The sequence below is a fragment of the Ochotona curzoniae genome, unplaced genomic scaffold (assembly GCF_017591425.1).
Source record: "Ochotona curzoniae isolate NIBS_2020 unplaced genomic scaffold, NIBS_Ocur_1.0 scaffold_274, whole genome shotgun sequence".
In the NCBI taxonomy this organism is placed as follows: domain Eukaryota; kingdom Metazoa; phylum Chordata; class Mammalia; order Lagomorpha; family Ochotonidae; genus Ochotona; species Ochotona curzoniae.
The window spans coordinates 8,173,728-8,195,706 of record NW_024467101.1 but is presented as its reverse complement, the minus strand read 5'-3'; the positions used below and the strand labels follow the sequence as shown (position 1 = coordinate 8,195,706).

The 21,979-nt window shown below is 53.7% G+C and overlaps 1 protein-coding gene across 1 annotated transcript; it reads right to left on the bottom strand.

The window, feature by feature from the left end:
- Nucleotides 1–612: 612 nt before the first annotated feature.
- Nucleotides 613–21,964, bottom strand: ZMAT5 (zinc finger matrin-type 5). The gene is made up of 6 exons (XM_041003863.1): nucleotides 21,823–21,964; nucleotides 11,193–11,347; nucleotides 6,891–6,953; nucleotides 5,592–5,672; nucleotides 4,260–4,371; nucleotides 613–997 (listed from the first exon to the last, which is right to left on the bottom strand). The coding sequence occupies exons 2-6, from the start codon at nucleotides 11,317–11,319 to the stop codon at nucleotides 868–870; spliced, it is 513 nt and encodes a 170-aa protein (XP_040859797.1). The 5' UTR covers nucleotides 11,320–11,347; nucleotides 21,823–21,964; the 3' UTR covers nucleotides 613–867.
- Nucleotides 21,965–21,979: the final 15 nt, after the last annotated feature.

Below are 21,979 nucleotides of genomic sequence, written 5' to 3'. Positions count from 1 at the left end.
AGCCCTCCTTCTCCTCCTCTTCCCCATGTCTGCTTGGGCCATACCCGCCCATTTCACAGGTGATGAGATGGAGGCCCAGGAAGTCTGAGACTGGCTGGACCTCAGTCCTTGCTTCAGCAGTGTGGAGTGGACATCCCTTCAGATCTTAGGCCCCCTGCTGGAGGCCCAGCCACCCAGGGTCACATCACCCACTGGCTGGCAGCCTGTGTGGCACCTCCACTGTTGCCCAGGGGAGAACCTTGCGAGGGCTCCTGGTAGACGCACTGGCACAGCCCAGCCCTTTCAGTGGCAAGCAGCTCAGCTGGCCCCTCGCCCAAGCCCAGAGCCTACCATCTGGGTGCCCCAACTTCCTTATGCCTCAAGTTTGGAAACCCAACTCTTGTGCCTCCCCACCATCCCCCACCCCACCCAAATCTGTTGTCCCAAACTTTTGGTACCAACCTGGCAGGGCAGACATGGGGGTTGGGGCAGCAGGTGGAGACCTTGGCTCTTCTTCACTCTGGGTGATGGGCATGGGTACACTGCCCAGCCATGCTGAGGCTCTGCTGCCTCCGAGAGACCAACAGAAGCTCATCAAAATGGCTCCGAGCGCCACACAGGGGGACACGCAGCTAGTCACCATGGGGATAGACTTTATTAATGTTGGGAAGTTTCTCACCCGTTCTCTGAAGACATCCCAGGAAAGGGGGTGGGGATAGGGAAGGCAGAGTTGCCAGGGTGGAGGAGAGGGTTGCACCTGCCGTGAGGGCGTGCCTGAGCCTCGGTCTCAGAAGCTCCATGGGTGTGGCAGGAAGGAGTAAGGCCTCTTGGGTACCAGTCCCTGTATTTCACATGACCGACAGCTGACTAGGTGAGGGGCAGGCGGTGTTAGCCCCACTGGACTCCGGGTTGCAAAGGCCACCCTCCGGGTGGGGGTGCCCGCAGTGAGGGGGGCAGTTCCTGGACCGGTGGCCAGCCCAGGGGGTACTGGAAGACGGTAGCTCTGGTGGGTTCGGCCCTAGAGAGGAGGAAAGCAGAGTGTTTAGAGTGGGGCTCACCCACCAACAAAAATGTCTCCCACCCCCCGACCTCTCTTTACCCGCCTCCCCCCAGTTCCCTGGCTGTGGGAGGGTCAGCAGCCTGCCGTGACCTTTCTGGAAACAAGAGCCTTGAAAACCCACAGAGCCTTTGTGAGCCAGCAACCCCTGCCCTCACCCCTGCACCCCCAGGAGCTGAGCCCAAGGACACAGCAGAGGTGGGGGCCTGAGCCCCAGCTCCAAGCATGGCCTCAAGGGAGCGCAAGTAACCTGGGTGTCCACCTGTGGGGTACCGAAACTTACATATGCACGCGCACAGCCAAGAATGTTATGCAGCCTGCCGTGAAACTAAGGCCGACTTATATGCACTGACCAAGACAGACATATTATGTGGGTAGGGAGAAAAAGCAGCTTATAAAATAATGTATATAGCATGATACTATTTTTGTTTAAAGATATATAACATATATAAATACATAAAAAAAGAAAAAAAAGCCTGGAAGAACGTGGTGAGATGTTAACAGTGGTTCTGTCTGAGGGGTGCAACATGCAACCAGGAGGGATTAAAAAAAAAAAAAACAGCCTTCTTTATACTTTTCAAAAGTTTGACAAGCACGCAAGCCTTTGAATTCAGAAAAAAAAAATTGTCTTAAATTTTTTCTAGAAGCCTCATTTCTCATGCTACTCTCCTCAAGTATCCCAAGTCCCTGCAACCAGTGCTCAGAGCCACATTTTAAAGTTACCCACTCTGGGCACCCTGTCCTGCCAGAGCTGACCCAGGCCCCTACCCCCTACCTACTCTGCACTGGGATCCTTCTAGCTGCCACCCCCTTCCTCTGCTCTCCACAGTGCGGGGTCTTGCTCAGACTGTGAAGCACTTTGAACTCCATGGGAGATGAAGGGCAAAGAGTGGGTAGGGACTTGGGGGAGGGAGGGTCTGTTTGTGCTTCAATGCCCAGAGCAGGCCTGGTGCCAGGGAGCCACCATGACACAAGGTTTGCTGAATGGCCCAGTCATTCCTCAAGAATCCTCACGTGTACCCATTTTATATATGCAACCACTAGGGTGCAGGGGTTTTTGAGTCCAAGAGACATAAGGGTCTGGGCGGGGGTGGGGTGGGACAGGAGCTTGGGCACAATCCACCCACTGGCTCCAGATGCTGTGCCTGTCCCCGCCCCTCTCCCTGAATTCTCTCTGCTCCAGCATCCCCCAGTTGCATCCCATCCAGCTTCCCACCCAGCCTTCAGGCCAGGTGAGGCCCTGACAGCTCCAGGCAGGCTCAGAGGGCAGCCATGTACAATGTGTGGAGAAGCCTCTGCTGTGGAGGTTGGGGTGCGGGGTTGGGAGAGGAGCCATGGACTTGGCTAGCTGCACTCATCTAGTTTTCCTGGCTGGACCTGGCTACCTGTAGGGAACTAAGGACTTGCAGGAACCCTGGGGGTAGGGGAGCGGCCTCTGCAAGAACAGGGACATCTCCGAACACACGCTCATGGTTTACTGCCGGCTGCAGAGTGCAGAGACCAGCCACTGCTGTGACTTACGGCCCTGGGGAGGATTTGCAAGATCCACGCGTGTACCACCACAGAGAAGGGTGAGAGTAGGGGAGGCTGTGTGGTTGCAGGGAGGGAGCTTCTAAGCCACATGCTGCCGGGGCTCCCCCACCAGGGCATGGGAACAGCGGGGCTCCCCTAGGAAGCCTGGGGTCTGGGAGAGTCCGTTTCCTTGAGCCTCAGACCCTTCATCCAGCCAATGGTGCACATCTGTGGGGAGTGGGGAACCCAGCTACTGGACCCTGTCCACCCTGAGGCCCCCTCCCCTCGACAGAACACAGGCACCTTTAAGGCCTGAGCCCTGTGGCTCAGCTCGCTGTCCCCTCTCCACATGGGGTAAGCAAGTGCATGCATGCCTGGTCACTGCCTGTTGCTTCTCTGGCCTCTCTGCCCCGTATGCAAGGTCAGGATTCCTCCCTGGACATCCCCAGCCAGCTGTGGTCCTCATCCGGAGGAAATTGAGATTAGGGGGCAGATGGCCCGGAACGGTGGCGCTGGCCCAGAGAGGGGCGATGAGGGGGGCGATTAGGAGGGATAAAGTGACAATCTGAAGAGCCAACAGGACGCAAGGACAAGCACTGGCTGGGCCAGGGGATTAGGCTGCGTGTCTGAGGCTAGCTGTCCCTCCCACCGTCTGCTCCTGGCAGATCCCTGAGGGTCAGTCTGCCCAGCAGAGTGAGCCCGTGCTGCCAGACGAGGGCAAGCAGGGACTCCATGTTCCCACGATTATGAGCTGGCCCAGTGTGTGGTGCGACAGACAGGTCAGAGGTGAGAGGTGAGAAAACACAGCTGCCCACAGGTAGGGAGGGCAGCAGGGGAGCCTCTCAGGCCCTGTGACCAGGAAGCCTGAGGCAGCTGGGGCAAGGTCAAGAACAAATGCATGTGTGCCTTGCCACAGCCCCCTTTTTTGCTGCTGTGGCCTGAGAGGCCCTTAGGAGGCAGGTGGACACTGAGAAGGACCGTGACTGGCCTGGGGGACCAGAGGGAGAGCAGTGTGGGGGATGGGAATAGGGTACAGACCCTCAGGCCACAGCTGCTTCCACTCTGTACCTGGTGAGCAGGCCCCTGGGCTGCTGACACTTTCCAGAGCTCCTCACCCACCCACCCAAGGGTCCTGGCCCAATGTGCCCTCCTCCCCACACATATATGTAAGTTATGAGGGGCTCCCCATTCTGAGCGCTGGGCCCAGAACCCTTTCCTGGGGAGGCACTGGACAGTGACCTGAATGTACCCCTGTGCAGGTGTATTTCTAGTTGTATGCCCTCAAGCAAGTCACACTTCTCCTGGGAGCCTCAGTTTCCTCTTCTGTGAGGTGAGAGACAGTGGGTATCAGGTGCATAGTGACTGGTACACAGGGAGGGACGGCATGGCAACCATCACTGGACCCCTCCCTCTAGCAATGGCCTTGGTGATGCAGAGTCAGGTCAGTTTGGCCACATGCCTTCGGCCAGCGTGAGCCGCTCCAGGCCTAGGAGCAAGCACCATGAATTCCCTCCATGGCTGGTCAACACCTGGCCACCCACAGCTTTGGGTGGGGAGGAGGGGCATGTCTGGTGTCTGGCTCCTGTGCTGGGAGACCCCTTAGCTCCCAGAAAGGGAAGGCAAGCTGGGGTCTTACTCCATCATCCCCACCCTCCCCACTGCCCCCACTGCGCCTCCATGATCATGAGCTGAGGGGTCCTTGGGTGTGTACCTGCTGCTGGGTGCTGAGCTCAGCCGCTTGGCTCTCTTCTCCAGCCAGTCCTCCAGGTGACCCTCTGGGAGGTCGGGTGGGTCCAGCGGCCACTCCCTGGCGCGTCTCTCCTCTGCGAGGGACAGGGAAGCCAAGGTAGTGAGGGGTGCACTCCTGCCTGCCACAGCCCATCCTGCCCTCAGCTGCTGCAGCCACCTCTGGCAGGGATGCAGGACCACCAGCTTGTCTCCACCAAGCCTCCGCCTCACCGGGCCCCACTCTGCCTGCCTCCAAATTTCCTCAGTTTTGCAGAGTCAGGAAATGACTGTGAGGGCAAGGGGTCTGACTTGGAGTATGAAGGGGGTGTCCACCACCAGGTTCAAGGAGGACAGGGGATGACCCTCGGCTGTGGCTCCTGCTGGGTCCCTGGCTGAGGCAGGGTGTTGAGCCTCAGTTTCCCTGGATTTCGCTTTTAGACTGGGTCCTGTGGAAACTATTGCTTACAGAATCAAAACCCAGTGATGAGCAAAGTTCGTGCCTGCAGCGAGAGTGTCTGAATGGGTCAGAGGGTCCGGGTGCCTGGCCTGGAGGTTCCCCCCGTAGTTTGGGGGCTGGCACGGGGTCAGCACTGCCCAGGGTCCTCTCGCTTCATCTTCCCAAACAGCCATGTCACAGGGCACTGGCAGAGGGAGGACGGTCCTGCCCGCCTCTCTTTCTTCCTGTCTCCCCTTCCTGTAGTGTCTCTCTGGATCTGGATCCTCCATTTTTGCACCTGTTCCATGAGGGGCAATGGGAACTGCGGAAAGATTCTAAGTGGAGTTCCTAGTTCCTGGGTCTTTAGTTGGGAAGCGGTAAGTGAATTTCCCAAAGGTGAAGGTGCCTGGTTCTGAAACAGCTGAACATGCCAGTTTCTCCGGAAGTTCTGAGGGACCTGAGGGCAGAGAGAGGCTTCCTGACTCTCGTTTTATCCTCTGAGCCTTGTGGGGACTCAGTGAAAGAGTGGGAGGAGGAGGATCCAGAGACTAGAGCCAGGCCAAGCGGTTGGGGGGATGCTGTGGCATATCCTGCAGCTCCCGGACAGGAACCCCTAGAGGCCCCACTTCCGGGGGACCAGCCTGGTTCCTTCCGGTGTCTGTAGCAAGCCAGAGGCTGTTCCTGACACCTTCCCAAGCTGAGGGCCCAGGGCTGCCCCGTCCTTCGGGGCACCCTCTAGTTTGTCCCACCAATGTGGTGACTACAAGTCAGTAAGAGGTAGGTGGAGGAGACACACAGCAGCACCCCCAGTCTCAAACTCCTCACCTTCCCAGTAGTCCACTCTCAGTCCAGGCCTCACGGGTCCCCCCACAGACTCACCCTCCACGCGGATGCTCAGCTCCTGCAGGTCTCGCTCAGACATGTGGGAAAATCTGCAGTTGGAGCCAAAGTCACACTGGCCTGTGGGGGGAAGACAGAAGGACTCAGTGCTCGAGGAGGGGCTGCTCTCACGTGCCCTGGTGATGATGACAGGTCCCAGGGCTTTAAGGGCAGAGTGGCGGGGGAGCATTAGGGCCTGAAGAGTAGCAGCCTCTAAACTGGATAAACAAACAACGCCCCCATATTCTTCTGGTGTTCCTGAGAGGAAGATTCAAGTGCTTGGGCCCCAGCCAACCTGTGTGGGACACCCAGATGGAGTTCTAGGCTCTTGGCTTTGGCCTGGCCCATTCTAAGCCATTGTGGCCATCTGGGGAGTGAACCAGGGGATGGAAGGTTCTCTCTCTCTCTCTACAGCTTACCAATAAGTTGATAAATAGATCCTTTTTTTTAACTCTTCTGGGTCTCCCACGCAGGTGCAGGATCCCAAGGCTTTGGGTCACCCTCGACTGCTTTCCCAGGCCACAGGCAGGGAGTTGGATGGGAAGCAGTGCCGCCGGGATTAGAACCAGCGCCCATATGGGATCCTGGGCGTGCAAGGCGAGGACTTTAACCACTATGCTATTGCGCCGGATCCGATAAATAGATCCTTTTAAGAAAAAGTTAGACTCTGTCCCCATGCCCACTCAGTATCCAGTATGCTCTGTGGGAAAGGCTCCAGGGACAGCTGTGGCCAGAGCCGGGGTGGCTTCCCCAGGCTCCACCAAGGAAACCAAAATATTTCTCAGGATCATGGAAGGCGAGGGAGGGGTCCTGGTCAGTGTCACCCAGCAGCAGCGTGTCTATGTCAAGGTCATTCTGCAAGGAGGCCCCTGACCTGCAGGGCTGAGCTCCATGGTGGGGACAGCGACGGAGGGACACGGCCGTTCCACCAGATCTTCCTGGCTCTACAGGTAAATCTCTCCCCAAGGAACCTCACAGATCTTCACGGTTTTCCTCTCTGCCTTGGCTGCCAGGAAGCTCAGAATCAAACCTGCAGGGGTCCACAAGGGCAGTGTTGGCAGAGACTATTCTCCTGGCTTCATCTTATTTTTGCCTTTAAAAAAAATTATATGTATGTATTCATTTTTATTTATTTGAATGGTGAAGAGAGGGATAGAGGGAAATCTTTCTTCCATCAACTGGTTTGTTCTCAGCTGCCTGTCACAGTCAGGGCTGGACTGGGCCACTCACTGTGCAGGGGCCCAAGCAGGCACTGCAGGTCCCTGAGTTGGCGGGAGGGAGCTGAGCAAAGCGCGATACCTGTGAGTAGGAACTTCCTGCAGGGCCGCTTGTTCTGTTCGTCCAGCAAGATAGCAGCTGCATCTGTGAGGGAAGACAAGGGTGAGGTGACCAAGTGGGAGGTGGAAGACGCGGGGTGAGGGGTCGAGGCGTGGGCCAGGAGCCTGGAACTCCATCTGGGTCTGCGCATGAGTGATAGGGGCCCAAGCACTCCTTGGACCATCACCCTCTGCCTTCCGAAGTGCATTTAGCAGGGAGCTGGATCGGAACCTGTGCTCAAATGGGATGCCAGCACCACAGCAGAGGCTTAAGTTGCCCTGCCACAATGCCAGCCCCAACCTGGGGAGTTTGAAAAAAGATTTCGGTACCATAGATCTGGCTCTACTTCTAATCCAGCTTCCTGCTAATGGAGCTGGGAAAGCAGTGGAAGATGGCCCACGTGCACCCAGATGAAGCTTCTGGTTCCTCCCAGTTCTGTTAATATAGGTATCCCTTCCCTGGCTCCAGGTTTTCCTTTTAATCTTAAATGTCTATGTTTATTTATTGGAGAGGACAGCAACAGAGAGAGAGAGAGTTAGACAGAAAGAAAAAAGATCTGCTTGTAGCTCACTTCCCAAATGCAGAGAGCAGCCAAGCGAAGCTGCGAACCAGGAAGTCCCTCTGGGTCTCCCATGTGGGCATGGAGGCCCAAGGACTTGGGGCACCATCTGTTGCCTTCCAGGGTACATTAGCAAGAAGCTAGGCCGCAAGCAGAGATGGATCCTGGACGCTGTGATGATATGGGATACAGGCATAACCCCTGCAACACAACATCCCAATTCCCTGTTATTTTCAGTTTTGTAGGCTTCTGGGTAGGTAAGATTTCAGATCATCAGAATCTTTTTTTTTTTAATGATTTATTTTATTTTTATTGGAAAGGCAGATATACAGAGAGGAGAGACAGACAGAAAGATCTTCCGTCTGATGGTTTACTCTCCAACCAGCCATAATAGTTGGAGCTGAGCCAATCTGAAGCCAGGAGCCAGGAGCCTCTTCCGAGTCTCCCACATGGGTGCAGTGTCCCAAAGTTTTTTGGGCTGTCCTCAGCTGGTTTCCCAGGCCACAAGCAGGGAGCAAGATGGGAAGCGGGGCCACTCCACTGGGATTAGAACCAGCACCCATATAAGATCCCAGTGCACTCAAGGTGTGGAGTTTAAGTGCTATGCTATCATGCCGGGCCCGAGTCCATCAAAATCTTAAGATGCCAAGGATTGTGTCCTGATGCAGGCCTTTCAGGCCACCCGGGACAAAAGCTGGAGGCCTCTGGGGTAGAGGCAAGACCACAGCCTTCAACATCCAAGAAACCTGAGCTCACATCTGGCCACACTGACCATGGACAAGCTGTTTCCTCTCTCTAAACCTGTTTCTCTCAACAGAAAGAGGAGGAAACCTCCCACTCCTCAGTGCTGTTAGGAAAACCAGGTGCAGGTTAGAATCACCAGGAAGAAGGTGCAATTATGGTACAGTAGTGGGTAAAGGCTCCTGCCTGCGAGTGTCCCACATGGATACTGGTTCACGTCTCTGCTACTCTACTTCTGATCCAACTCCCTGCCAATGGGAAAGGCAGCAGAGAAGGGCTCCGTGCTGTCCTGAGGTTCAGAGAAGTGGCAATGATGTGGCCAGGACCAAGCAGCCAGGGAGTTGCCAGCATCAGACTCGAGTTCTGCTGTGTGAGAGTGAAGAGGCCCCAGGAAGTTAAGGAAATGGTGATCTGCTGGGGGAGCCAATTATCAGAGGAACTTCCTTCAGGCGGGAGTGCCCGGCACAGCCGTGAGTCAGACCAGCAAGGTGCACAGGGGTCTGTCAGTGCCATGCTGCTCAGATTCAGGAATGCAGCTAAGGTGCCAGGGCACCACGGCCTACCTTTCCTGGAAGAGGGGGCTGGGCGGGGCATGAAATATTGCCCAGGACCCCCAGGCTAAGATAGTGGAGGTGAGCAGGGGGCTGGACGCTTCAGTGTGGGATCAGAGTTGCAGATTTCCCGGCATCCAACTGTAGGCTCTTGACCACTGCAGCCACGCTTAAGAATCACCGGGTGAGGATAAAAAAAAAAAATCACTGGGTAGGACCTGGCGTGGTAGCCTAGCAGCTAAAGTCCTCACCTTGTATGCAGGGGGATTCCATGTGGGCACTGGTTCTAATCCTGGTGGCCACCCCATTCCCATCCAGTTCCCGGCTTGTGGCATGGGAAACCAGTTGAGGATGGCCCAAAGCCTTGAACCCTGCACCCGCATGGGAGACCTGGAAGAAGTTCCTGGCTCCTGGATTTGAATCAGCAGTTCTGGCCATTGCAGCCATTTGGGGAGTGAATCAACGGATAGAAGATCTTTCTCTGTCTCCTCCTCTCTGTACATCTGCCAGCCTCCTCCCCCACTCTGACCACACTGCCTCTTGCACATTCTGAGGCATGGACTTTCTAATAGAAATAAGTAAATCTTAAAAAAAAAAAAAAAGAAAGAAAAAAGAATCATCATCGGGTAGCTTTTTAAGGACATGGATACACAGGACTCCCTGACCCCTCTGAGCTTCAGAAATTGTTCCAAGCTCCTTAGTGGGTCTGAAGGGCACCTAGGGTTGAGGTGTCCGGGCCCTGGGTCCTGCCGCAGAAGCCTGTTCTCTTGCACCTGTTTGTCCCGGCTCCTCATGATCTGACCCTTTTGGGTACTTCTCGCTTCATCTCCCCCACATTAACAGCTGCCCTGAGTGCCCTGAGTTTATTTGCTCACTCATTTAGACTCCCAGCTACCAGACATTTGCAGAACATGCCCTATGTGCCAGGCACCAAGCCAAGCCGAGGGTTTAAGCGGATAGCAAGTCTGAGCAGGCCCTGCCTTCCAGGCCAGCAGCCACACTACTCCCATGTGGATATAAACCAGGTAAACACGGAGTAGGGGGCAAAGGGCCTGACCTGGTCGTGGGTTGGGGGGATCAACATGATACGGGAGAGGGGTGCTGCTGGTACTTGCACAGGGGATAGCCCATGCCTCAGAAAGTGCAGGGGGGCAGCGTAGTCAGAGTGGGAGGAGGAGGCTGGCAGTGCACACTGTTATACCCATGCAAGGTCATCAGGCAGGAGGCACCATAGCCTTTCACTTTTGAATCTTCAGAGCTCACTGGAGTCTGGCAGCCAAAGACCCATTCAGCTGGCGTTGGCTGAGCTGAATGAGCCCCTGGATAAGAGGCAAAGGGCCTGGGGCCAATCCCTTTAAGGGACCAGGGATGCTGTTCCTACTGAGTAATCCCTTCTGATGGCAGTCATAGGAGGAGATGACTAGGGTTTTGTCACATTCTTGGGAGGGGACGTTGCTGTGACAGCCGCTTCCCAGGCAAAGGGGATGAGACATCTTGTGGGGGTGGGGGCGATGGCTTGGGTCTGGGTCTTGTCCTTATCCCTGGCTCTCTCACTCCCAAACCAGGGGACTCGCTGCCTCCCCTTCTCCTCTCTGCTTGGCTACTGGGACTCCGAACTCTCCTCCTGGGCTCTAGACCCTGGCCTCTCATCCTGCTCCTTAGCCTGCCTGTGGAATCACAGTCCACTTGACTTGTCCCAGGAGTTTCGGAGGCAAGGGGTTCCACTTCCACGGCTCCTCCTGCTGGGCCACGCTCTGGGCCCTGACCATCTGGTGACAGCCAGCTGCGTGGTCACACTCTGTCCCTCAACAGGCACTTCCTGTCAACTTCAGCCCAGTCACCCTGCTGCACCCACTCTCCAGTCTCTTTTCTTTCTCTTTGTCCCTCCAGCCTAACCACAAGTCATTCAACAGCCAGTCACCATACCCCACTGCCTTGAACAAGAATCACCTGCCAAGGTCAAAAGCAGGGTTTGGTGGCCTCAGCCACTACTTGAACCTTTCCAAGGCAGACCTCTGCCCATTGAACAATTCCCCCTCCAGGCAATGGCCTCCACAGACCTGGAAGATCCAGTCCCTGACCCCTTGCCAGCGTTCAGGGCCCACTATTCTCCTCACTAGCTACACCTTCTCCCTGCCTCTCTAAGAGCTCCAGCTGCTGTGTTCAGGGCCGCCTGATTCTGTACGTGTCTTCAGTCCAGACTGGGTTGGCTGGCTCAAACATCTACCCCTCAGAGAGACCCCTATTTCTGGCCGTGGTCCTCCCGGGTGTGGAGTGCCTAGTGTTTGATCAAGGTCACTGGGGACAGATGCTCACATTCCAGCCAGCCCCCCAAGGGTCCCTAGGGGGTGGGGGTGGAGCAGGAACTAGGCCTCTGTGTTGGATCCCTGGGGAGCCATATGTTCTCCGATGCCCAGGGAAGAGGACACCCACCTCGGAACATGTCATACCACACCTTCTTGGCTTTGAGGTGCTGTAGCCCATTCAGGTGCTTCTTTCGATTGTGAAGGTTGTCCTGGAAGGAGCGGTCGCAGTAGTCACAGAAGTATCGCTTCCCCATGGCCACCTGCACCAGCTGCTGCCACTGCCTGGGAAACCATAAAGCACTGGGGTCAGGCCATTACAGAAAACGCCATGTCAATCCAGGGGCACACATCAGCGGGAGAAGGGCTTTAGCCAAGGTCTCCCTTCATGCACCTTCCTCTATTACAAACCCCTCTAGCTGACGATCAGGGCCTAAGATGCCCCATTCCAGAAATGTCTTGGGAATGATTCTGATGCCCCACGCCCACCTGGCAGAAGCAGGTGGGGGAGGCCTAACAGGTGTGCTTTCAGGCTTGCCAGGGAATACTAACGGGCAGCCTGGTGAGAGAAGTACCATCTCCTATCCTCTGCCAGCCACACCCCTCCCTGCCACACCTCTGACCTACACAACCCGTGTTCTTGCTCCATGCCAGCCACAGCTGCTTCCTCTCTGCTCCTCACATGTGCCAGGTACACGGCCACCTCCCAGTATTTTCACCTGCTGTGCCCCCAGCCTGAGTTGTGCCCACAGACACCTGCCCACTTTTACTTATTTGGCTTCTTCCATACTTGCTCAGACACTATCATCTCAGCAAACAACTGTGACAATCTGACTTACAACTGCAGAACCCAGGGCTGGCATTGTTGCATAGTAGGTAGAGTCACTGCTCATGATGCCGGCCCATACCAGAGGGCTGGTTTGAGTCCCAGCTGCTGCACTTCCAATCTAGCTCCCAGCTAAAGTGCCTGCAAAGGCAATGGAAGATGGCCCAAGTGCTGGGCACTTGCCATCCTATGGGAGACTAGGATGGAGTTCCAGGCTCCAGGGTTTGGCCTGGCCCAGCCCTGACTATTGCAACCATTTAGGGAGTGAACAACTAGACAAGTCTCTTGTCCATTTCTCTCTTTACCTTTCTTTGTGTCACTCCACTTTTGAAATAAGCAAGTGGTTTTTTTTTTTTTTTGAATTTTTAATTGAATCCCTATTTTCCCTTTGGGACGCGGATTGTGACTGATTGAAAGTCACACAGCTGGTGACCTACGATCCCTAACATCACACTGCTGGGTATCCGGTCTCCCACAGGCAGCTTGGGGCTTAGAGAATTTAGACGTTTCAAAAAGTAATTGCTAATGATTTCCCTTGGAAGCTTCTAGATTCTCAGGAAGCAGGTCCTCAGTCTATCTCAGAGGGACATGAGAACATTTCAGGGTCTTAAGACCCCTTTTAGCATTGGGAGACCAAGCCATTAACCCAGACCCAGAAACTCTGCAGCGCAAGGTGGGCAGCAATGACTCAGGTCTTCTACGCTACAGGAAGAACAGGTGCACCCAGGCCCACCCTGTGGGCATTGCCAAGGTTGAGGCCAGACCTGCCCCTCGTCCAGAAGGGCAATGACCTCGCCAAGGTTACAAGGTAGGTGCCGGACTTGGCAGGAAAAGCTCCAGACTCCAGGGTTTAAAACAAACAAAACCAAAAAAACAGGATGAGGCTGAGAGCTGATTAACAGAGCAAGAGAGCATCCTGGGAGGAAAAAGGATCAGGGAGGAGATGTAGAGACAAGGAAGCAACCCAGGGCGGTCCAGGGTTTATGGAGAAAGTCGCTCCCGCAGCGGGCACACAGGGACAGCCGCCATGAAGCCAGTGGCCGTAACGGGATCTGGAACAGCCAGACACTGGAAATGAAAACGTCTTAAAACCTTTCTCCTCCTGTGACTGCCGAGGAAAACGTGGCCCAGACGCGCTGGCTTGATGCATTAGATTTGGCAGGTCTAATACACCCCGTCTTGCCAATAAACTTATAGGGATTGGAATGAAATTGTACAAGAAGGAACGTCTAACAGCCCGAGTGCTTTACCAAGCCATCCGCGGAGCTTGATGCTCCTAGCAGCTTCTGGCTCAGAGAGTGACGGGAAAGGGAGGGGCGGAGGGAGTAGGGGATCCCTGGGGAAGAATGCCATGGAATGGTGGCTCTGAGGCAGACGTGGCTGGACCTACTCACAGGGACCTGGGAAGCAGGCTGTGTCCTTGGGCTAGTCACTTCCCTTCCCGACTTTCATGGGGTCCGACCGACTGGACGATGGCTCGGGGAGTGGTACAGAGAGGTTTTTTTGTCATGTTTTTTGTTATTTTGAGAGGGTCAGTGCTGTGGTATAGCACACTAATTCTCCCCTTGTGGTGCCAGCATCCCATATGGACACTGGTTCATGTCCTGGCCACTTTATTTCCAATTCAGCTCCCTGCTTGCTGGTGATTTGGGAGAGCAGCAGAGGATGCACCTCTGCCACCTCACATCCACATGGGAGACCAGGAAGAAACTCCTAACTCAGCACCCATCAAGGCCTCAGACCCCTGCCCAGCACATCAGCTCTGTGGGGGTCCCTGCCCCCACTGGAGGATGATGACTGCATGGTCCTGGGTAGGACCTGACCTTGGACAAGGTGATCTCATTCAGGCATAAACTTTCCAGGCTCCTGACCCAAATGCCGCCTACGCCAGAGCCTGCAGACTCCTCCGGTCGGACACAGTGCCCTGCCACGTGCACAATCTGGCAAGCCCACCTCTGGCTGGGTTTCAGCTCCAACTCAGCCCTCAGCCCGGGTGTCCTTGGTTCAGGCATAACCCATACCACTGTATGGCTGTCCTGAGGTGGGGGTCAGGGATGGATGGAGCATCTCTAGCCAGTGCCCAGGTGCCGGCATGGGGTGCTGACTCAGCTGGCCTTCTCGGCCCTGACTCATGCTCCTCTCAGAGGGCCGTGCTTGGCACGCTGCAAACCCCATCCGGAACATGGAACCAGTTGATCTCACTCCACACTGCTCCCGCAAGGAACACAAGACGCAGCCCCCCCCTCCCCCATCTGCAAGGGCATCTGCTGGTTCCCCATGGCTCTGCCAGGTGACAAGGCTGGCTTCTTGTGGCTGAGGGGTAGCGGGCCAACCCTCTGGGATCCCACGGATCTGTCTGGATGTGAATTGCAGGTCATGCCATTTTGAAGTTGGTTACCCTCTAGATACCATTTCCTCTCCCTGAGTCTGTCCTTGGCCAGCTCACAAGGTAAGCAGTCATTTCTCAGTATCCAGCACTCCCCATGGATACCCACATCCTAAGACAGTCCAGTCTCATAGGAGATGGTACAGTGTTTGGGTATTAACACACTCACACATCCACACACACATCCCCACCCCCATATAATCACATCATCTTATGATTTCTCTAATACGATGTAAATGGTTGCCATGTTGTGATTTAAGGAATGATAACCAAAAAAGTCTACTTACTCAGTACTGATATAATTTTTTCCCATTTTTTTTCTAGCTATGGTTGGTTTAATCTGTGAACATGGAACTGATCAAGAGAGCGGACTATAGTGCACTAAGGCACCTAGCATATAGTTAGCACTCAAGGAGTGGAGGACTTTGTTACCTCTAGTGCCCACACAACTGAGCATGCACAATTTAAAGCCGCACTGAGAGGCAGGCCCTGGGCCTGGTGCTTAGGATGACTGCATTCCACATCAGAGTGCCTCCTGGGTTCAATTCCCAACTCCAGCTTCTTGTTTCAGCCTCCTGTCAGTATGACCCCTGAGAGGCAGCAGGTGATGGTTAAGCAGTTGGGTCCCTGCCACCCACATGGGAGACCTGGGTTGAGTTTCTGGCTCCTGGCTACGGCCATGGCTAATGAAGGTATTTGGTAAGTGAGCTGGCAGATGCGAGCTCTGTCACCTTCTCCCGTGCTGCCTGCCCCCACTGAACCAGGAGTTCCACAGGGGCGGAGGAGCACAGAGACCAGCTGCTGGGCTACTCCAGTGCCCACCACTGCTTGTGGAAGAGAGAAGCCTGGGCCTTCTAGTCCCTCCGGGCCCTTCTCTCCCTGGTCTGGGTGCAAGAACAAGGAGATACTAAAGGAAGATACAGCAGCCCTAATAGCCCGTCTCTGCTCGTCACTGCCATGTCTTCTGCAGGATCACAGTCTTCCCCAGAGCCTGGCTCCATCAGCTTTGGAATTCCCAGCTGAACCCCAGGCCATGGAGGTAGAGCCTCACCTGACTATCTCCCAGCACCTGACTTCAGTTCTCAAGGCTCAAAGAAGAGAAACGTCAAGCAGGGCCTGGGATGTGGGGAGACAGCTCTAGGCTTGACTCCCATGTGCCACAGGTAGGTGGCTCTCAGCCTCTTATGTAATCCTCGTGGAGCTCTGCTGCACAGCCATCAAAGGGTTCACTTAGCAAATGAGAAAAAGGGTTTGGAATATTCATTTACTCATAGCCAACTTTAAGGATCACAGTTATTGTTTGTGTCGATAACAATTGTGATACTGGAGCTCTTACTGATAACTTCTCATCACCCTGTGTGCTGTTGGCGGGCCCACGGGGCTGGGGAACCCTGCATACTCACTTTCAGAGCTTCACCATGGGATGCTATGCCCAAGGCCCCTCCAACAGGGCACCCTAGGGGTCTGGCCATCTCCCCAGCCCATTCTTCCTCTATCCCGTTGCCCCGTTGTGGGGCTGGGTGCTGCAGCAGGCAGACAGACATTCACATCTCATCCATATTCTGGCTTCCTTTCCTGGTCTGAGTTTTGGAGATGGAGCTGGCTTTGGCACAAGGCTACAATAAGGCAACAGCTCGGCCCTGGCTGGGGAGGATGGGGGGGAGGGCTGGGTGGTGCGCTGTAATTATCCTGGACATGTGCTCACCGCACGCTGCCCTCAAGCTCACCTGTCATTTCCTCTAATTACAGTGACACCAGACTCCAGGTAAACAGTAAGCCGCAGCCAGAGGACAGCTTTTTTGCATGCCCACTAGGAGTGTGGCAATGTCACAGAGCTGCATATGTCTGTCGTCTGGAGCTGACAGCATTGGAGGTGCCCTGCCAGGGGAGCAGGCTACAGCTGGGACCCAAATCCAGCAGAAGTGCCAAGGTAGTGCAAATGCATCCCTTGACTGGACCCTATATGGCAGGGGCACCCCACAGATGCCCAGAGCTTCATGGAAACCATAGTTTTCTCATTTGGGTCTCATTCCTTCCCCTCTCAGAGTAGCAGACATTTTACCTCTGCAACTCCCAGGCCATTGGTGGCCCTACTCATGGCAATGACGGATAACTCAGCAAGTCAGGACTGGGGTCAGATCTACAGAAGTCCTGATTGAGGGCTGGCCTTGTGGCACACAGCATGTGAAGGCATCACCTGCCATGCTGGCATCCCATACGGGTGCTGGTTCAAATCCTGGGGCTTCATATTTGCTCTAGTTCCCTATTAAGGTGCCTCAGAAAGCAGTAGAAGATGGCCCGAGTCCTTGGGCCTCTGCCACCCACCTGGGAGACGCAGATGGAGTTCAAGTTTCCTGGCTTCAGCCTGACCCATTGCAGCCATCTGGGGGGTGAACCAGCAGGTGAAAGATCTCTTGTCTCTCCCCCTTTGTGTAACTTTGCCTTTCTTTTTCTTTTTTTTTTAAAGAAGTTCTAATTCTGAGTCTAGTGTAGTCTAGGTGTCAGGTACCCTTAGGCTGCCCTGGCCATGATAGGCATTTAAAAAATGAACCAGAAGTTGGGGCTTTTTACTCTGTCTCTTATGTAAAGTGGAAAACATGTCAGGTAGAGCCAAAGCCTATTCTTTTCCTTTCGGGGGTTGGGAGCTGTTGTGGATGACCCTAGGGACCTGGTTTTGAGTAACCAGCCAGGGGTGGTGGGCACTTCCCCAGTCCCCAGGCTGAAAAAGCCTGACAGCACCTAGCCCTGGCCCAACTTCAAGGCCAGCAGAGGTCGGCTGAGCTGGCGTCTGGGCTCCAGGCAGGAGAGACGGCTTCTCATCAGATGCTTCCAGGTCCCAAGAGGCTAGAAAGCCCAAATGGGAAAGATAAAAATAGTCTCAGGCGACATCTGGAGCAGATATCCCGATCAGAATCGCCTCGGCCCACCCCGAGTCTGCCAGCTGAGATGGCATCTGACCCCGTGTTTCTAGAGCCGGGGCAGATCTTGCTCTCCAGATCTGGACGCAGCCTCATCAGCTCGCTCCACCTGGTGACAGCAGCAGCATGGCAGCCCTCCTGAAGTCCCCACTGCTTAGAATTTTTCATGGTCCCTGAGAGCAAACTATCTCCAAAAAGAGGGTGGGTTCTGCCGAGCTGGGGCTTAAGCTGCCGACTGGGATGCCTGTGCCCCATATCAGGAGCACCTGGGTTCGAGCTCTGGCTCTTGATTCCCACCCAGCTTCCTGCTAATGCATACGCTGGGCGGCGGCAGCTGACAAGCTCAAGTATCCGGATCCCTGTCACTCACATGGGAGACTGGAGCAGGTTCAGCCTGGCCCGCCCTGCTATTTGGGGAATGAAAAGTGGATGGATGTTCTCTCTCTAACTCTACTTTTTAATTTTTTTTAAGATTCGGATATACAAAGAAGAGAGACAAAGATCATTCATCCACTGGTTCACTCCCCAAAGTGCCTGCCAGAATAGCCAGAGCTGAGTTAATCTGAAGCCAGATGCAGGATCCCAAGACCTTGGGCTGTCCTCCACTACTTTCCCAGGCCACATGCAGGGAGCTGGATGGGAAGTGGGGAGGCCAGGATACAAACCAGCGCTTATATGGGATCCTGGTGTGTACAGGTGAGGGTATTAGCCACTAGGCTACTGCACCAGGCCATCTGACTCTACTTTTCAAATAAATAACCAACAATTTGAAAAAAAAAAAATGTCCTGGATTAGAGTGTCCAGATATCCTGAACTGGCAGAACTGGAGAGGGGTACCAGAAATCTGCATTCAACCAGTTAGTCTAGAACCTTCCAGTAAATCCCCTTTATGAAGTGAAAGCATGGAGGAATAAATTTCCCCTTTGAAGGCCAAAAACAGCCTCTGCCAATCAAGCCAGTCGGAAATCAGTCCCAACTGAGGAGGCTGGGCTTGTGGCACAGCAAGGTAAAAGCCACTGCTTGTGCTGCGGGCACCTATGTCCACATTCCGGCGGCTGCACTTCCAATCCAGCTTCTTTGATAATGTGCCTGGGAAAGCCTGCACCCCAAGCGCACAAGGCAGATGATGTTCCTGGCATTAGTCGGCTCAGCCCTGGTCCTCAAAAAACATTTGCAAAGCTGAGCTAGAGGATGAAAGTTTTGTCTGTAACTCTACCTTCCAAATCAATCAATTCTTTACTTTTTCAAAAAAGAAATAAATATAGGGTCCAGCACAGTAGCCTGATAGCTAAAGTCCTCGCCTATCATGTACCGGGATCCCATATGGGCACTGCCTCATATTCTGGATACACTACTTCCCACCCAGCTCCCTGCTTGTGGCCTGGGAAAGCAGTCGAGGATGGCCCAAAGCCTTGGGACCCTGCACCTGAGTGGGATACCCAAGAAGAAGTTCCTGGCTTCTGGCTAGAAGTTCCTGGAACAGTTCCGGCTGTTGCGGTCACTTGGGGAGTGAATCAGTGGACAGAAGATCTTTCTGTCTCTGTCTCTCCTCCTCTCTGGATATTTGACTTTCTAATAAAAACAATAAAATAAATCTTAAAAAAAAAATAGGTCAGTAACCAGTCTTACACCTGTGTAATCAGTGGAGACATTAGCAGTTGGTTCACCAGGAGAGCTGCAAACATTACCAAGGGGTAACCCCCATTCTAATTACAACACGGGCACTGCGCTATTCCATCTGATAACTGGCTAATGATGAACCACCGGCAGGCGGCACACGTAGTGTGGCTACCACACACACACACACACACACACACACACACACACACGAGTCACCTCCCAGCAGGACACAGGAGGACAGTGTGAGGTTTCATCACACCACTTCAATCAGGCACAATTTAAAATCTGACGGATGATTTGTTTCTGGAATTTTCTCTCTCATATTTCTGGAGTGTGGTCGACCACCTGTGACTAAAAATAGGGACCGCTGACACCTCAGAAAATGGAACACTACAGCTCCGAACTGTTAACAGGAATGGGAAATTCAGGATGTTTATCCATCTAATTGATTAGATTTCCCAGTAACTGTCTAAATATCCCGGGGAAATTGTGCTTGTTAGGCTATGTTACTGAAGTATTTACAAAGAAAATCAAATCTATTAAATTTATAATTGGAGTTATAATTTCCAAGGAAATGTAATCAAGCTGCACATAGAGCTGAGTGTTTAAAGGAATTTAGTGCAAATTAGTTCCAGGGATTTTTGTTCAGATATTAATTTAAAAGCACCCAAATCTTAAGGTCATTTACCTTGTTTTCCTAGATTTACCAATAGAATCATGATTTTTAAATTGAAATTGATGGCTTAAAGCCAAAAAGGATCTTCCACAAATGAGAATCACTTAAAAAAAAAAAAATGAAGCAAGGGCTAGGCGCAATAGTCCAGTGGTTAAATCCTCGCCTTGCATGCACCGAGATCCCATATGGGTCCTGGTTCTAATCCCAGCTGCTCCACTTCCCATCCAGCTCCCTGCTTGTGGTCTGGGAAAGCAGTTGAGGACAGCCCAAAGTCTTGGGACCCTGCACCAGCGTGGGAGACCTGGAAGAAGTTCCTGGCCCCTGGCTTTGGATCGGCTCGGCACTGACGTTGTGGCTACTTGGTGAGTGAATCAGTGGATGCAAGATGTTTCTCTCTGTCTCTCTTCCTCTGTAAATCTGACTTTCCGGGCCCGGCGCAGTGGCGCAAGTGGTTAAAGGTCCTCGCCTTGCACGCCCGGGATCCCATATGGGCGCTGGTTCTAATCCCGGCAGCCCCGCTTCCCTTCCAGCTCCTTGCCTGTGGCCTGGGAAAGCAGTCGAGGACGACCCAAGGCTTTGGGACCCTGCACCCGCGTGGGAGACCCGGAAGAGGCTCCTGGCTTCGGATTGGCACAGTATTGGCCCGTTGCGCTCACTTGGGGAGTGAATCATCGGATGGAAGATCTTCCTCTCTGTCTCTCCTCTCTGTATATCCGCCTTTCCAATGAAAAAATAATAAAATTAAATCTTTAAAAAAATCTGACTTTCCAATAAAAACTTTTTATTAAAATCTTAAAAAGAAAAAAGAATGAAGGAAGTCACCCCTTTGACTCCCAGTGGTCATGTGCCATCATGGCCCTTTCTTTGAAGGAAGTCCTCCTCTAACTTCTGGATCGCTTAGTCTGCGGTATGACCAGCATATCCCTCCTTGGAGCCTCACAATTAACCCCAACCCCAGCAGGCTACCAGGGTGCTTGGCCAGGTACAAGCATATCATGGAGACAGAACATTTCACATGGCTCCTTCCAGCACCTCTAAGCAGGCATCACCATTGATCATTTCAGATGAATTAAAATGGGGTTCACTGGCTGGACTGCGGCTTCCAGGCTGCCGCAATCATGTGCAAAGTGAACCAGTGGATGTGAGGTCATTTACTCTCCCCCTCTCACTTGCAAGCCAATAGAATCACGAAAATATAGATGATGTAGATACGATAACTATACACACACACACACCTGGGAGGCAGCAGGTGAGGGCTGAAGCCGTGAGTTCCCACCTCCAAGGGCGGAGACCTGTATTGGGTTCTAGGTTCCTGGCTCCTGCGGCCCTGTCCTGGATGCTGCAGTCACTTGTGGAGTGAACCACGGGGGATGGGCGGAAGATCTGTGTCTCTCAAATTAAAAAAAAAAAATTAAAATCTCTCTTTTCATTGTCTTTCTCCACACATCCTTCTCTCACTTGATCATCTGCTTGTTTTGTTTCTTCCACCTCCCAAACTCACCTCAAATCTGATCACTACTCCAATCTACACTCTAATCTAAATTCCCTCCCTCCCTCATCAAATCCATCACAACCACTTCCCAGTCTTCTGGTAAATTCTCAAGAGAGCAACTAGCAGGATATTACAATGTAAATGAGGTCTTTGTTCCTACAAAAAGCCTTGAGGGCTTCCTAGTGCGATTAAAAAATAATAATAAGACCCTTTTCCATAGATTAGAAGGTCAAACTTGAGCTGACCCCAGCCCACTTCATACTCTGTTCCAAGGCTAGACCTGCAAACTTGCCAGGCCCCGGAGCCACCACCTGATAACTGGACCCACATTTTCCTGTTTGTCGACTACCCTCCATTCACATCTCCAACAAGCGTGACCCTCGGAGCCGGCACCCAAGCTTCAAAAGCACCACTGTCACTTCAGCTCTCACACTGCCGACAGAGCGCTCCTAGTTCAGTGTTTTCCGCTTTGGGGGTGGGGTCCCTGGACGCAAGGTCCCCTCCCCACCACCTCTGCAAGCTCTCAGAACGCCCCCCAGGTACCCAAGTCCCAAGTGGGAAGGAGTGGTCCAGTCTCAAAAGTTCAAATGCCGGGGATCCAGGAAGTCCAGGAAGAACCGTCCCTTTCTTAAGCCTGGAATCCAGAATGTTAGAAAGCCAAAACAAGAGGCCAGTGTCCTGGGACACCCCCGCACCCCAAAATCCACTCGCCCCTCTCTCCACGACCCCACATCTCAGGGAATGGTGGTCCCGACGCACTCTTAATAAGGAAGAGTTGGAGAACGGGGCGTGGGTTGGAAACCAAGACTCGCCACCCCTCCACGTCCCGCCAAGGAAGGTACCTGGCTCGGTGGGGCCAGTCGGCCCCCCGGACTCCTCCTTCCGCGCCCTCGCGCCGCGCACTGCTCGCTGGGATTTGTAGTTCTTCCTGGGGCGTCGGTCCGCCCTTCCCAGAGAGCTTTGGGAATCTAAACGGAGAGGAGCCCCGGGTCGGGGAGG

Bases quoted from the DNA above. Each gene is read 5' to 3' on its own strand.
- ZMAT5 (XM_041003863.1), bottom strand. From the start codon at position 11,319: ATGGGGAAGCGATACTTCTGTGACTACTGCGACCGCTCCTTCCAGGAC. The intron at 5,673-6,890 runs GTATCGCGCTTT...TTCCCCCCACAG, and splicing joins CAGGAAGTTCCTACTCACAG to GCCAGTGTGACTTTGGCTCC. The intron at 4,372-5,591 runs GTGAGTCTGTGG...TGTCCCTCGCAG, and splicing joins GCTGAGCATCCGCGTGGAGG to AGGAGAGACGCGCCAGGGAG.